The sequence below is a fragment of the Manis javanica genome, chromosome 12 (assembly GCF_040802235.1).
Source record: "Manis javanica isolate MJ-LG chromosome 12, MJ_LKY, whole genome shotgun sequence".
Classification (NCBI taxonomy): domain Eukaryota; kingdom Metazoa; phylum Chordata; class Mammalia; order Pholidota; family Manidae; genus Manis; species Manis javanica.
In genome coordinates, this window is record NC_133167.1 from 109987855 (window position 1) to 110002810 (window position 14956).

At 49.4% G+C, this 14956-nt stretch overlaps 1 protein-coding gene across 4 annotated transcripts in view; it reads left to right on the forward strand.

The window, feature by feature from the left end:
• The window catches only part of CSMD1 (CUB and Sushi multiple domains 1), a 1487013-nt gene extending 1472556 nt beyond the window's left edge, over window positions 1-14457 (forward strand). For all 4 annotated transcript variants that reach the window (XM_073219228.1, XM_073219229.1, XM_073219231.1 and 1 more), the window contains 5 exons: window positions 2201-2362; window positions 3402-3514; window positions 4281-4368; window positions 8089-8221; window positions 11348-14457. In XM_073219228.1, the coding sequence (XP_073075329.1) occupies window positions 2201-2362; window positions 3402-3514; window positions 4281-4368; window positions 8089-8221; window positions 11348-11507 (656 nt within the window). In that variant the 3' untranslated portion in view covers window positions 11508-14457. The remainder of the gene's footprint in view (window positions 1-2200; window positions 2363-3401; window positions 3515-4280; window positions 4369-8088; window positions 8222-11347) is intronic.
• Window positions 14458-14956: the final 499 nt, after the last annotated feature.

Consider the following 14956-nt stretch of genomic DNA (forward strand, 5'->3'; position numbering starts at 1 on the left):
ACGGGCACAAACATTGGTGATAGGCCGTGATATGACGGAGAGCCTTATAGAGAGGGTTGTGGGTCCTGCTGGGAGGCGGCGGCGGGGGCGGCAGGCAGGCAGGGCCGCTTCGCTGGGCCCCGCTGAGCGCTCAGCCCTGCACCTCGCCGCGCGGCGCCCGCTGGTCGGAAGCCTGGTCCCGGCCCTGCATCGTCCGACGTGGTGTGCCCGTGTGACGAATTCAGAGAATATTTAACGCCATGTGCCTCCAAATGAAAATTTAGACCAAGATTTTTTTTCATTTACGTGAATAGAAAGCTTCTGTAAATATGAAAGATCCTTTTCCTAGTGTCCTGAGGTCGTAACTCCGGTGTCTTGGACAGAACGGCCTCCTCTAGAATCAAATGGGCACGTGTCCGTGTAGCGCTGTTGTAGAGTCAGATGCGTCCCCGTGACCTCTTAGAAAAGGAGAAGTGGTCCAGCAGGACTAAAGGGCTGTTGCCGGTATAGACCGTCCGGCGCGAGAGCTCCTTTCTAAACTCTTTTCTGGACAACTGTACCTGCATGTTACTTTACAAATCAGATTCAGAAATCAAACCATATATCCACGCAAGGTTGTCTCCGATGGAAGGAAAAACAGCCCGTTGTGGTGGTTCTGTTTTGTTGGCTTAGTCTTTACTGAAGGTGCTGAAAGAGCCGCAGGCGGTCTCCGGAAGTGCCGCCGACGTAACCAGCTTGCCTCTTCCCACCTCCGGAGGGGCGTGCTCATCACGTGGTCTCCACCAGCGCCTCTTCCTATCCCCAGATGGGCCTGCTGGTCACATGGTGTCCGTCGGCGCCTCTTCCCTCCCTGGAAGGGGCGTGTTTGTCACGTGGTGTCTGTCGGCGCCTCTTCCCACCTCGGGAGGGGCGTGCTCGTCACATGGTCTCCATCAGCCCCTCTTTCCATCCCTGGGAGGGGCGTGCTCGTCACGTGGTCTCCATCAGCCCCTCTTTCCATCCCCGGAGGAACGTGCTCATCAAGTGGTTTCCATCCGCGCCTCTTCCCATCCCAGGGGAGGGGTGTGCTCATCACGTGGTGCCCGACGGCGCGTCTTCTCATCCCCAGGGAGGGGGCATGCTCGTCACGTGGCCCCATGTCAGTGCCTCTTCCCGTTCCCGGAGGGACATGCTAGTCAAGAAGGCAGGCGCGGGCACTGCGGCATTTGGTGGTGGATGCACTGCATGCTGCCATGGTAGGTCGGATGGGAAGGACCCGGACAGGCCGCCCTACCGCAGGACTGACGGCCATGTGTGGATGCACACGCGCCATTGCCCAGACGCCTGCAGAAGCTACCGTCCTCCCGTTATTCTGTTGCTCGTCAGTGAGTGGCCCAGAGGGGCCAATCACTAGCTTCTGCTGGGCGAACACGTGCTAACTTAGAAAAGTCTTGATAGTATCTTAAAAGCTATTAATCTTAGTAAAGGGAAATAGCTATTTCAGGCTTGCTGATTAAAACCACGCCTCTGTAGTGCTGCGGGTGGGCAGGTGGGCATGTTTGATCTCCATTATCACTAAGCAAATGTGTTAGCAGCCTGTGTTGGCAGAGCAGTTTTTAATTGTTTAAATAATTATTATCAAGATGTTGGGTGTACTCAAAGCCACAGAAGTGGTTGCACTGTTCATTAGTCCCCAGCAGCAAGGATAGGTTTTGTAGGGTTTAGCCTGTGAGGGATAAGGAAATAGCTGGTTGGCATGGCCGGAAAGCATGAACACAGGCATCTTGTGTTTGTGTCCTCAGCATCGGTTGCTCAGAATGGATTTGCTAAAAAAGATATATAGGGATAAATGCCTCTTTATTTCTACCTAGCAGGTCAAACATTGTGTTTTGACCAATTCTGTTTGTAGTGGATCCTGTCTAATTAAACAGCTTAGGCACATGATGAGGCCAGAAGCAAAGAGAAAACCGGTGGAGTCACTCATGTACATTTACACCAATTATAGTGTGAGATTTTATATTGATATTGTGAAAAGGCATGGTTTTATACACATGAGCAGAAATGAGGAACACAAGTTTGAACTTTTTCACAAGCAGTGGAAACGAGAGAATATCTCAATAATCTTTGCAAGTATTCCTATCCCAAATGAACTTCAATGATTTTATGCTTTCTGTGCTTTAAAATACCCGAGGCTACTTCCTCTGTGTATGCTGACATTCTTCTGGTTTTTCCCATCCCACAGTTCCTTCCGATGTATTTTTCATCAACTCCGTGTGGAAAGGATATTACGAATATCTAGGGAAAAGACAGGCTGCAACTCTGACTGTGGACTGGTTCAATGCAACAAGCACTAGGGTGAACGCGACGCTCGTCGATGCCTCTCGGGTGGAGCTGAAATTGACAGGTAGGCCCCCCGGGGGTTCACTACCCAGGCTGTGTGAGCAGAGGGACCCAGCCCTGCTGAGGAGGAGGGGGCTCACATCTATGAAGTGCTCCTGAGTGTACATTGGCCCTGCACAACCTCCATGTCATGGGAGGCTCTCAGTAACCAGGCTGGGTCAGCATGATTTTCTCATTTTTAAAGATTACAAAACCAGCTGTGAAAAGGGAATTAATTCGCTCAAGGTTTTGCATGTGACCTATCTAGTCAAAGCTGTAAGATTTTGCCCCGTTGCGCATGTCCCCAACATCACCCCTTCGGTATCCTGTTTCCAACTCACGTGCCCCTGGTGAGTCAGTAAAATGACAAGAGCTCTGATTTATCTGTCAGACACTTTTTAAAGCTTTTTTCATACATTTTTCATTCTTGCATCAATCCTTCTTTTGATAAGAGAGGTTGAGAGAAACCTGGGAACTGCAGTGGCCCCTCAGGGGGCAGGGCAGAGGGAGAGTTGGAAGCCAGAGCCCACAGGCGCAGCCAGAGGGACACAGCGTCTCCTCATGGCTGAATCCCATGCTCAGGGGCTCGCAGGCGGCTCACTGCCACTCAGTACCTTCCACGTCCTTGTTCGCCCGCATCCTCCCACACAGCGGCCAGCACACTCCGCGGGTGCCCCTGCGGCCGCTCCCTGCCACGGGTGCAGTTCGTGTTCCTAGGTTAACCCCGTGTGGGGTACAGTGTGGGCTCCTCTCCTCACAAGGATGCAAAACAGGCATAAAACATGCTGGATTTTAAACATTAACATAATTGAATGCCTCTCATCTTTGTTCTCTTTATCTTTAGCGAGTAGATTGTCGTTCAAGGTGGGCGAGGACTTGAGTAGGAAATCATTTTAAGGAAACAAGTACAGAGGCTAAAATGTGAAAATAAAAACAGCGGTTTCTGTTGTTTACAGTATTAGGATCTCTGCACCGTGTGCCAAATCAGACGGCCCACGGCCTGAGCTGCTACTCGTTTGCTAGTCCCCACATCTGATCTGGTAGTGGCTCTGACCTTTTTGTAGGTGTTTACAAGAAGGAAGAGGCCCACGTACTTCTGAAAGCTTTTCAGACTAAAGGTTCGGTGGACATTTTTGTCAGCAAGTTTGAGAACGACAACTGGGGACTGGACGGCTATGTAAGTACTTTGCATGTGGGCGTCCAGAGCCCAGGGGCCCTGGCCTCATGGTCTGCATGGAGCAGCATGCGGCAGACGGTTCCGAGAGGGCCGCCTGTGTCTGCCCCGTGCAAGCTCAGCTGCCCCTCTTCCCAGAAGCCCGGCCACTTCTCCCCTTCATGTCATGGTGTAAAAAACCTAGTCTCTGAACTGGGAAAATAGTTGGCCAAGAGCAAATGGGCCGTTGCTGCAGGGGAATGGCGCTAGAGCTCAGATCAGCTACTGTGCTTCCCAGCCGCACATTCCCTTGGAAGCACATTTGCCAAGACTTCCCTGGGACATGGGGTAGCCCCTCTGCAAGCTCTCAGAACAGTCACCTCCAGGCAGACAGACCTGAGGTGCCTAATGTCTCCCTTGGATGAGTAAACATTTGCTCGGTTCTAATTCAGTGTCTGACATGAGTACACAGCCTCGCAGGAGGTCTCCCGGCCTAGCCTGTGTCACAGTGCACCTTACCCAGTGTAGGTTAATTCAGACATGGGTCCCCCTTACAAAGGATACTCAACCTATGAATAGGCTGTAAAATTTACTAGCATCTTCAAGACCAGGGGAAACAGTGTGAATTTATATGTTCATTAAGTTTATACTTATTCTCTAATGGCTGCCAATGTGTCAGTGAAAAGGAAGGCCAAAAATAAAGCATTCAACCCAGAGCCCCTGCAAGACGTCCCCACCCCATGTGACACAAGCCGACCTCTGCACGGTTTCCCTCCTTTTCTCAAACCAGGTCTCATCAGGACTTGACAGAGGGGGATTCACTTTTCAAGGTGATGTACATGGAAAAGACTTTGGAAAATTCAAGCTGGAGCGGCAAGGTAAATTGCACTTAGATTATTTTTACCCAAATATTAATTTGGCTACTGGATGATTGTGCTGAAAAGTAATGAAAAGGCCATGACACCAGAAGAAATATAAAAATATCAGGAGAAACTAACATTTTTTATGACTAAAGGAAAAAGGAAAAAAAGCAGTTTTGACTAGTAGAACTTAACAAGGGCAAAGCTAGAAAAAAATGCATAAATATGCCAGATACAGAATTAGATCCTCACCACAGAAAGAGATATGAAAAATAAGGGGGGAAAGAGATGAAACTCAATGAACAAATTAAGCAAACTGCATTTCCCAAAGACAGTGGAGAGCAATAGGAATGGCCAGCAAATGATGAAAGATCTTCCGCTTCCAAAAAACGCATTTTATGGTAACAGACATAGATCACTTTTAATTACTAGAGTGTCAAAGTGTTAAAGGGATTATTCTGGGGAAATGGTAGAGACGGGCGCAGGGGAGTCCATTTTGGGGGATGTATGAGTGGACATGCACAGCCTGGTGAAACTCTCAGCCGATAGTTCTTTCTAGAAGTTTCAGTCAGACTACTGTGAAAATTGTTGTTTGCCTATTCAGGGCTGACTGAGGTGGGGCTATTTTTAATAGTTGAGATTACAAAAACCTGTGAACCCTACATATCTACCATAGAGGAATTGCTTATATAAATCATGATATGCAACCTGTTACATTAAACAGAAAACCCCGCATAGTATATATTCCCTTAAAGGGAGGAGAGCTACATGAAGGCGTGGGCATCTCTCCACGGCGGGTATCTGAGCAAGAAGCTCACCACAGAGCCAGAGCTAGGCAGGGGCTCCTTCCTCCGCTGTCTCTTCTGCTCCTTGACGTTCACCTTGGTTGTTAGAGGAGGAAATCTGTGGACCCCAGGCGCTGGACAAGCCTCGCAGCTCCTGCACGTGCTGGCTCTGAGACCAGAATGACCTCCCAGTACCCTCGAGCCTGTCTCTTCACCCGAAACCCCAGCAGAGAAGTCGGGTCCAGGTTGCCGGGAGAGTCAAGAAGCAATATGAGCATTTTGTGTCTGTGCTCAAGCCCTCCACACAGAGGCACCACTGTTCTTGCTCACACAGATGAGAAAATGCATTTTCTGATGGGATTAGTACCATATTTGTCCTGCATAGTATAAACTGCATTACACTTGTGGACCACTGCTAACAGATTAACTTTATGGAGAGGAATACTGCCATATCGCCTTACACACCATAGCCACCTCTCAGACGAACATGGACATACAATTTTGCCACGGTTGTTACTGATAAACTCATTTCACAAGACTTGTTACCAAGATATTGAAGGACTCCAAAGGAAATGTATACCAGTCTGCATGTTCACATACTTAAAAAAGTACTTGACTATTCAGTACTTGAAAAAAAGGATAATTAATCATAAAATACTTAGTCTACCATTCCAAACTCAGTATTTTGAAGGAGAGGAGCTTTAAATTATGTCAGCAATGGCTGAAATGATGCTATAAATTGGGTTATGTTATTTTAAGGGAATGAAACAGAATAAATGCATTAGGCCAGCACTCACAATGGACAGTTTTCTCACGCTCTAGCCGATCCCTGCAGTTATTTGCCCTCCTTTTTCCCATGCCACATACTCTAGTAATTTAATTTAAGGACACCCCAGCCAGCTGTACAACATACTCTGTACAGTCTAAGTTTACTCATCCAGTGAGTCTGACGTGGTCTATCTATTGCAAATTTCCTGCGCATTGCACCATTTCTTTTTAATCTAACAAAACAACATTTTGCTATAACAAGTAATCTTTATTCTGAGCTTATTGTCAGGAAAAACAATTTGCCTCCCAAAATAATTTGAATCACAAGCAAGCCTCCCAGTCAACTAATTACAAAAGTATATTTAAGTAATGCGTCAACAACAACTATTCACTTAAGAGTTATGGCTAAACCCTATTTTTATGGAAAAAAGGAAGGAACCTCTAATTGTCCCCAGTCAGTAGATAAACTGGAGAAAAAAAAGTGATTATCATTAAATAGATACTAAAACAAGTTAGTTTGAAAGACAACTCTACTGCAAAAACTTGTGTAAAATACTGTTGGCTTCCCCACTAAAATTGAATGACCCCCGACCCCAGTCCACACACAAACAGAATGGGAGAAGATAGGTGCAAATCTTTGCTACTTGCCTGGCACTGTTCTCAGCAGCTGAGATGTCCTGATAGTTAGCTGCCAACACAGATCTATGGCGTTCGTGCCACCTGGCAGTGTAGTGGGGCTGGCCTTGCTGACGGTGCCACCACCCCTGACTGCTGGGTGGGACCGCCACGCCGCTGCACCTGGACTCTACCCACTGTGGCTGGACACACCAGGGGACACTGGGTGCTTTACCCAGGGCTAGCCACAGCCACAGGGATGAGCCTGGGCTGTGGCAGGACGCTCACGTCACTGGCTCCAAAGCTCGTGCCCAGGGGAGTGTCCAGGTGGCTGAGCCCCACTCACATACCCGTCCCCTGAGCGCTGAGCTATTTAGGGACCTAGGACCTGCACTGTCCCCTGCACGTCGGGTGGTGACTGAGTCTGGAAATGAAACTCCAGTCTGGTTCACATGTGCCGAGAGGGAAGGATCTGAAACAGACACGGCTGGCTTACAAAGAGCCAACCTCAGAGAGGAAGTGTGTTCCTGCAGAAAATAACATAAGCCTGCATCTACTGAAGCACACCATGAACAGTATTGTTTTAAAGTTTGCATGTGAAAACTCAAGAAGTTTTATTTCAAAACCTATTTAAATATTTGGTTGTTTATCCATGTTAGTGGTTTGTAAAAAAAAAATGAAATAAGACTTCTATTTCTATCTAATATTCCATAAATTATGGAAATATGCTTCTAAAACCAGGTCAGCTTCTTTTGAACAATTCTGCTATTTTTAGATGCCCCCTCTCGTAATTCATTACACACGTGCATTGAGTGAGCCCATATGATTAAGCCAAAAACATTTCAAAATCATATTTTATAAATAAACTTTTAGAGAAGAAACCTCATAACATTGGGCGATAATCACTTAATGTCTTCTGATTTGAATTTTCAGCGATTGCATCTCTCTCAATGCCATACGCGTATTTGCCTCTCTGTGCGTATGGGCTGCCGTCAGTGATTAGAGATGTTTTTACATCGCCTCCCTTCTAGTGGACACAGATCATGTCTTATCTCTGCTTTGTATCTCCATGGGATCTTGAATTGTGACATTGAGCTGCCTTCTTACTCTGGGTTATTTTCTAAACAATGTAATGAATTTTGGCATCTACTTAAAATAGAAGTGCATCACACGAGCATATCCACACGTGGGGAGCACAGTGCGTGTCTGTGCAGACCAGGAAGGCTTGTGTTATCCCCATGACTTAGGTGTAACCACGTGTGTGCGGCCCCCTCCCTGCATGTAGACGCTTCCCGTCAGTGTCTACGCAGACACCTCTAATGAAAAGCCCAAGCACCTTTCCTGCCCTCGAAGTATGGGACTCCACCACGGTGTTGTGTGTTCCTGAGGAATAAGCGGTTTTGTGAAGCTTGGTCACCAAGGTCATAGTAAAGTCGTCACAGAGGGCAGCCAGTCGTTCACGGGTGGCCCCTGTTTCTGCCTCTGGCGCAGGCAACGTCCTCCGGGAAGACGCGCCGCGCCCCGCGCCGGGGCGCTGTCACTGCCCGCGGCTCTCGCTTCTGTCTTCCAGGTCCCCTGGGCTCTGGCCGGGACGCCTCCCATCCGCACCACGGCACGAGCAGCGGCTCGGTGGCGGCCGCCATCCTGGTTCCGTTCTTCGCCCTAATTTTATCCGGGTTTGCGTTTTACCTCTACAAACACAGGTACCGTGGCCGCACGCGTGTGAAGGCGTCGTGGTGGTGAAGGCCGGACGCCGACGCCCGTGCACACCCGCACGTTTGGTTCTGGGTTCCTTGTCGGCAGTACTTCTGCAGGGGGGCCGCTCCGAGCGGTGACCTTTAGGAGAATGCGCGCGTGCACTGAGAAGCAGCAGGCCGTGCTTCCCGGTCGGCTGAGGGGCGCAAGAAGGGTCCCGTTCCTGCTGTGAAGCTCGGGCCGTGCCGGGAGCACCGGGGCGGCGTTCCCACTTTCCATGGCCTCGGTCGCCTCCGCCTCTGCGGGTCTGATCATAAACTTCGTTTATTCTTTCCTCAACAAATACAGATTGAACCCTTACTAGGTACTGAGCAGTATTACAGGCTCCCTCTCTTGAAAAAAACATTCTGAGTATCTATTCATTTGTAAATATGAACTTCCTTGGAGTTCATGTAGATGCCAAAAAACAAAAAAAAAGGCAACAATTTGGTGACAGTGATAAGTCCATATGCATTTTGTCCCTACCTAGATAATATATTGCCTGGAGGAGTTTGGCATATGCCAAACAGCTGTAAAATAGCAGTATTCCCTACAAATAGTAGCAAAAAATGTTGATACCCTGACAAAAGATTAGGGTTTGTTAAATGTGTCCAATATTTTTTTTTATATAATACAGATATTACAACTTAATCCTGGTTTTTAAAATAACTGTTGTAAGGATGTTGTTAATGACTCATAGGATAGCTTTAACCACATGCTTTCTTATACCTTTTAAAAATAAAATAGTAAAAACATTACTTCAAAATCATTGCATTAGCTGCTCCCATGTATGTCTTCCCATTGATAATGTTCTTACATTAAAAATGTAACTCACAGAAAGGAATCTCAGGTGCCATTTACAAAATTAAAGATTGGCACATCTATATCAATTAATTTTATTACTTCTTATTGTGGAAGAAAACACCCTCTGCACGCAAGTCCGGTGAGCCTTACCCCCAGATGTGTGCGCGGGGCCGGCCGGAGACTGGGTAACGGTAGGAACACAGCCGCCGCCTCATCCGCCGCTTGCCGCTCTCGGACGCGCGCCTCCTCTTGCAGGAGCATAAATGGGAAATGTACCTGCTTTCACAGGTTTTTCTAGGAAATGTAATATCCTTACAAAGACACAGTAGGAATTTATCATTCCTACATATTCATTTTTGCGTTTTTTTGGCATCCACGTTAGCCCCGAGGAAGGGTCGCAGGCACAGCTCTTCCTCCCGCCCTCTGACGTGGTGCCTAGCAGGAGGGAGGCGTCTGGCCCCGGGGGTGCCCTCTGCCCACCCACTCGAGTTGGCCGGATGCCTGCACGTGGCGTGTCCCACCGGGATGTGTCCCACCCCGCACACTCACATACATTCACACATAAACTAAACACTACTGATGAAGGCTTTGCTGTGAGGCACTGTGGCATGGAGCCGGCTGTGGCCTTCAAACTAGAAATGTCCCTGTAAATGTTCAGTATCTGGTGCCCCGGCGAAGGCAGCGCAGGGGAGCAGATCACAGACAAGGAAACCGGGGGGGCGGGAGCGGGGTCCCGCTCACTGTGTGTGTGGATGGCTTCCTCCTCTGCGCGCCGCCCCAGTGGGCGGGCAGGGCGTCCCTGCACATCCATCCGCGGGGCCATGCCATCCAGAGGTGAAGGAAGGCCGTCTGGCCTCGGGCCCCCACGAGCCCCTGAGCCGCTGTGACACCTGCCGGGTCTTGCCGTTCTCTGCCCCAGCGCCACATGAGGAACGTGGGCTCTCTCTAGAAGCAGGGAACCCATGCCTGGTCGCCCGGGCACTTCATAAATCTTTTGAGCCCTTGCCACCTGCCCAGGGGAGGCACCAAGCCATTCGCTTTCTCTCTGTTGGCTCCCTACCCGCTACTGGTAAAAAAAACTCCTTAATGGGTCGGCTCTGTATCTCTCCAGTTAAAACCTTGTTTCCTCTCATTTCCGACTCAATACTTGGCTGGCTGGGGCCATTGTCTCACTCAGAGTCGGAGTTCCTGGCTCCACATCCGTGTGAGTCCCCTGGCCCCTCCGTCGCGATGCGGGGCCGTGACTTGGGACCGGAGCGTCAGTGAGGTCTTGGCCAGCCCTGAGCAGGCGACCGTCTGGCGGAGTTTGTTCACTGATCTCTGCTGCTGGACTGTTTTCCCATTCAGTGTCGAGGCCCCCAGCCCCTGGGCAGCTGTTAACTGCCTTCCTGCCAACAGAAACCTTGTTCTCTAAGACACACAGGTTTTGGCTCTCTTATTCTTAATGAACATAATGCAACTTAAAAAACGTCCTGAATCAGTACAACAGAGGCTTCTCTACATCCAGCGCGAAGCAAAGCCCCCGCTAGTGCGGCCAGTGCGAAGCGATGCCCCCGCTAGTGCGGCCATGCGCGTTGAGGCTCTGTTGCTGCCACCTGGCATATTTTCCTTAAGTGATTTCTTTTGAAAAAAAAAGAAAAGAATGGGGGCAGATTATCTAACCTTAGGACTTTCATATCTAAGAATCCTTTCATTCTCTAGACTCCTTTAACTCTTAGATCATGTATAGAGGAGTTCTTTGGGTAGAAAATGTAGCCAGTAGTTTAATAATGCAGGTAGTGTCTTCTCTCTATCTTAGCTCCCTGGAGACAAAACTTTATTACAAAACAGCTGACATTTACTGACTGCTCCTCATGCATGGACAGAAGCTGATATTTTCATTTAATTCAAGCAGTCCTGAGGGCTGACGTCTTGATTATACATTACTTACAGAGAGGGTTAAAGTCAGTGTCGGCGTATTCAAGGTCCCGTGACCTGTGAGTGGCGGGTGGATATCCGGACCAAATCAGCGTGACTCCAGCATTCGTGACCTTCCCATTTTCCTGAGAGTATTAGAAGGGATCAGGTCACCCTTTGCTTTTGGAAATTGCTTCCATCTTATAAACCCACTTCATAACCCCAACCGCCAGTTAGTGTCCTCCAGGGAAGCGTGAAGGGGCGCCCACCCTTCCCCGGACGTCCTCGCCGTGCTAGGGCCCCGGTGATGGAGAAGTCGTTTCACAACAGTCGCAATTCCCACACCTCCTTCCTGGAAACCAGGGTCCTAACAGTTCGCTCCCTTTTCCTTTTAGAACAAGACCCAAAGTCCAATACAATGGCTACGCTGGGCATGAAAACAGCAATGGACAAGCTTCCTTCGAAAACCCCATGTACGACACAAACTTAAAGCCCACAGAGGCCAAGGCCGTGCGCTTTGACACCACCCTGAACACGGTGTGCACGGTGGTATAGCCCGCGGCGCCCGCGGGCGGACTCATAGCCATACCTCCGGCAGACACCGGGGTCTTCTCTGGTGCCGTGCGCTGCCCCCACCCCGGCTCGGCCGCAGCGACCTTCCCCACCTGGCGCCCGAGCAGCGGGGCTCTCCCAAGGGCCGCGTCCTCTGCGGGCCGGACTACAAGGGACCTGGCACCGAAAGTGATCCTAGACGCCGGGCCGCGCCTGCTGGGAGTCAAGGCGTGCTGCGAAGGCTGCCCACGCACCGCGCTGCAGCCCCAGCCTCTCCCGCCCCTGTGTGGCTGGGGTGCCTCTCAGTGTGACCCTCCGGGCACGCGGGTACCTCTGGGCGCGGTGACAAACGGTACCATCACAGTATGTTGTTCTGCTTTGTTTTTAACCCCCACGGGCACCAACACTGAGAAAGAGCCCTCTCGGAGAAGACACCTTCCTGGCAGGCGCACACCCCTCGGACGCTCCCGTTGCCCTCCCGAGGCCTGGCAGGCTTTGAGGACCCACAGCTCATCGCCGTGTCCATCCAGGGCCATCTGCAAATGCCCCAGTCAGCTGTTCTATTGCAGAATTTTTGATGCACAATTTTTTGCACTAGTATGTTATGAATGACTGAGTAAGATTCTGATAAAAACGAAACCAGACAGGGTTTATATGCACTGTCCATTGTGAATAAGCATCTTCCCCTGTTGTCAAGCTACGCAGTCCACCCTGAGGTGGCGGGCGTGTTAGAGAAAGGAAGAAAATCCCCAGACGCGGCACAGGTTTTAAAAGGAAATCGCTATTGAAGAGATATATTTTATTATTGCTTCTGTTAGCTACATGTATGTGTTGCATTCACTGAAGATGTCCAACAAGGGAAAACGAGGCCTTTTCATTTCCCCCCAGGTTTCTTCCTTTGAAGTGTCACCACCCCATCACTGTCAGTGTCACTCAACTCAACAGCAGGAGGCTTGCAGCAGTCTCTCTCTGCCGTGTAAAAATGTGAATAGTAATTTATTTTAGCTAGCTCGTGAACTTGTGGGTCGTAGCTCCCGTCAGGCTTCCCTCGGCCTTGTGGGGTTTTTTCTTTTGCTCTGGGATTGCATCGGAAGACAGTATACCGCAGGCGCACCTTGGACTCAGTGGGAGTTGTTCAGGGTGAAATACCAAGTGTTTCTTTGGAGGCAAGGAAAAAGTCCCACACTCTTCTCTCCTGATGCCCTGTTTCATCTACCAGTTTGTCTTTCATTTCATGCTTTCCAATTGCAGATGCAAAGAAGGTTTCAGTGGTATTTCAAGTTAAGAAATCATTATAGGTAAAGTACGACTTGCGGTATAGATAAAATAGGTGTGACCCCCAATGTGGATAAAATCAAACTATGAAGTAGAAGATGTTTATGTAACCAACTCAAAGCGAAGATCATGTTTATTTTCATTTATAGCTGTTTATAAAAATATTTTGAAAAGACATCGCTTATTTTATTATTTGGGCCGCAAGTGCATATCCCACATGCTGAGAATGTCTCCTCACGTTCCACATGAGCATCAGCAGAGACGTCGGAGTGTTTGACTCGCCCTGTTGTGAACGTGCTCACGCCCAGCGTTAGGACCCACTCATCCGTCTGTCTGTCTGTTGCATGTCTCAGTGCAGGACTTCAAAGGGAAAACCGCCTGTCAGGATACTAGGTCGCCCTTTATGAGTCACGCGTGTGGCTGGGGCGTGTGGAGGCCCCTTCCCCTGGGCGCCCGCGCTTCCGTTGCCCGTTGGAAGGGGCACATGCCCTTCAGAGGGCGCGACTGGCCCCGCCCGGTCCTTTTTTGCCTTTTGAATTCCACAGTATTAGGCTGAACTCTCCGCACACCTTTCCCTGGCGAACCTGACAGTGTGACTGGAGGTTTGCTCTACAGCCTGGAGGCCTTACACTGATTCTCCTCCTTAGAACAGCTGAGGTCGGCCCGAGCCAGGCTCGGAACACGCGGCCCGAGTGGGAGCAGCGAGGAGGCGTGAGGGTCGTGGCGCAGGAGAACAGGGTGACTGTATATATGTGTGTGTGAGCCACTCCAACCGGCTGCGAAAGCCGACCCCAGAGCACGAGTTGATGTCCCCTCCCGCACCCCTGGCCGGCCAGCTGGCCAAGGACGCCAGGGAATCCTGAAGTGACGGCGCGCGTGCATGCCCGGGGCCACACGTCTCGCCGGATGCTGTTCTCCATGTGCAGATGCAAGCCGCCCTTTCGTTGCCAGGTTGGAGCGTGTTCCTTAAAGCAAACAACAGCCCGTGGAATTCTGGCGGGAGCCATGCGTGCTGCCCTCCCCCCAAGGGCCGGGCGCCCGGGCCGGCCTCCACCAGTGGCCCCCGCGCGGCCTAGACGACGTCCGAGCTGCCAGCGCCCAAGCGGGAAGGACCCCACGCTGACGCGGGCCGTGTGCTTCCGAGCTGTTTCAAACCGCTGCTTGTCTGACACATCTTGCCTTCCTTCAGGCTAGCTGCAATAATTTTTTTCTTCTGTAAAATATTTTGTAAACAACGACAAAAAAGCTATATAAAAAAGGGGAAAAAGAACGCTGGCATCGTGATCAGGAAACCATCTCCTCGCCCCCACCCGCCTTGCCATCCCACCACATGCTGCTGACATGAAGTAGGTGCAAATGAACCTTTTTGTACAGAGATATATTTTTTATGGAGAATTTGTAAAATTATTAAATATGCTGTAATTTTTTGATTAATGTAGGTAAATTGTTAAAAAAAATAAATGTTTTTACAATACAAAACTGTAATTTTCCCAATAATGTACAATGTACCATCTCTAGCTGATTTTCAGTTCCAATCCTATTACACATGTATTAATATGAAGTGGCCTGTTAAAATGAACAGTATCTTTTTTGTCAAAAAAATTGTAAAGAGAGTGTAATATAGTCTGTGCAATGCCACCTATCTTTAAAGCAAATCAGAGTTCTAATTAAATATTTAATTTTAGATTTCTCTTTTTCGGCGTGAATTTATTTTGGCCTTACTATGTGTATGTGCGTCTGTGGCAGGGGAGAAAAGGGCTTGTCAGCGGCGAGCGCGACCATATTTAGAGCGAGGCTGTGTGCTTCCCATGCCTCGCCGCCACCGGCAGGTCAGTGAACGACACGCTTGTGATCAGTCGTGAGAATGCCACCGACGAAGCTGACTTTCTGCATGTTTGCCTTAAAGTCAGTGAGAGCTTTCAGTTCCCTCCAAACCAAAATTCCCTCCAAAGCAGCCTGTATTTCTGTGATTAAGATAAAAAGCTGGGAGGTTTTTCTGTAAACGTTCACAACATGGAAAAATGGCGTGTACAAGAACTATAGACATATTTAACGGACAGTTCAAACATTACGCTTGAAGAAGGTTCGAAAAATCATTCTCAGACAGCCTTTAAAATCCGGAGCCAGCTGCCCTCCGTCCGTTTCCAGGCAGAGAGAACAGAATGCTTGACAAGCCC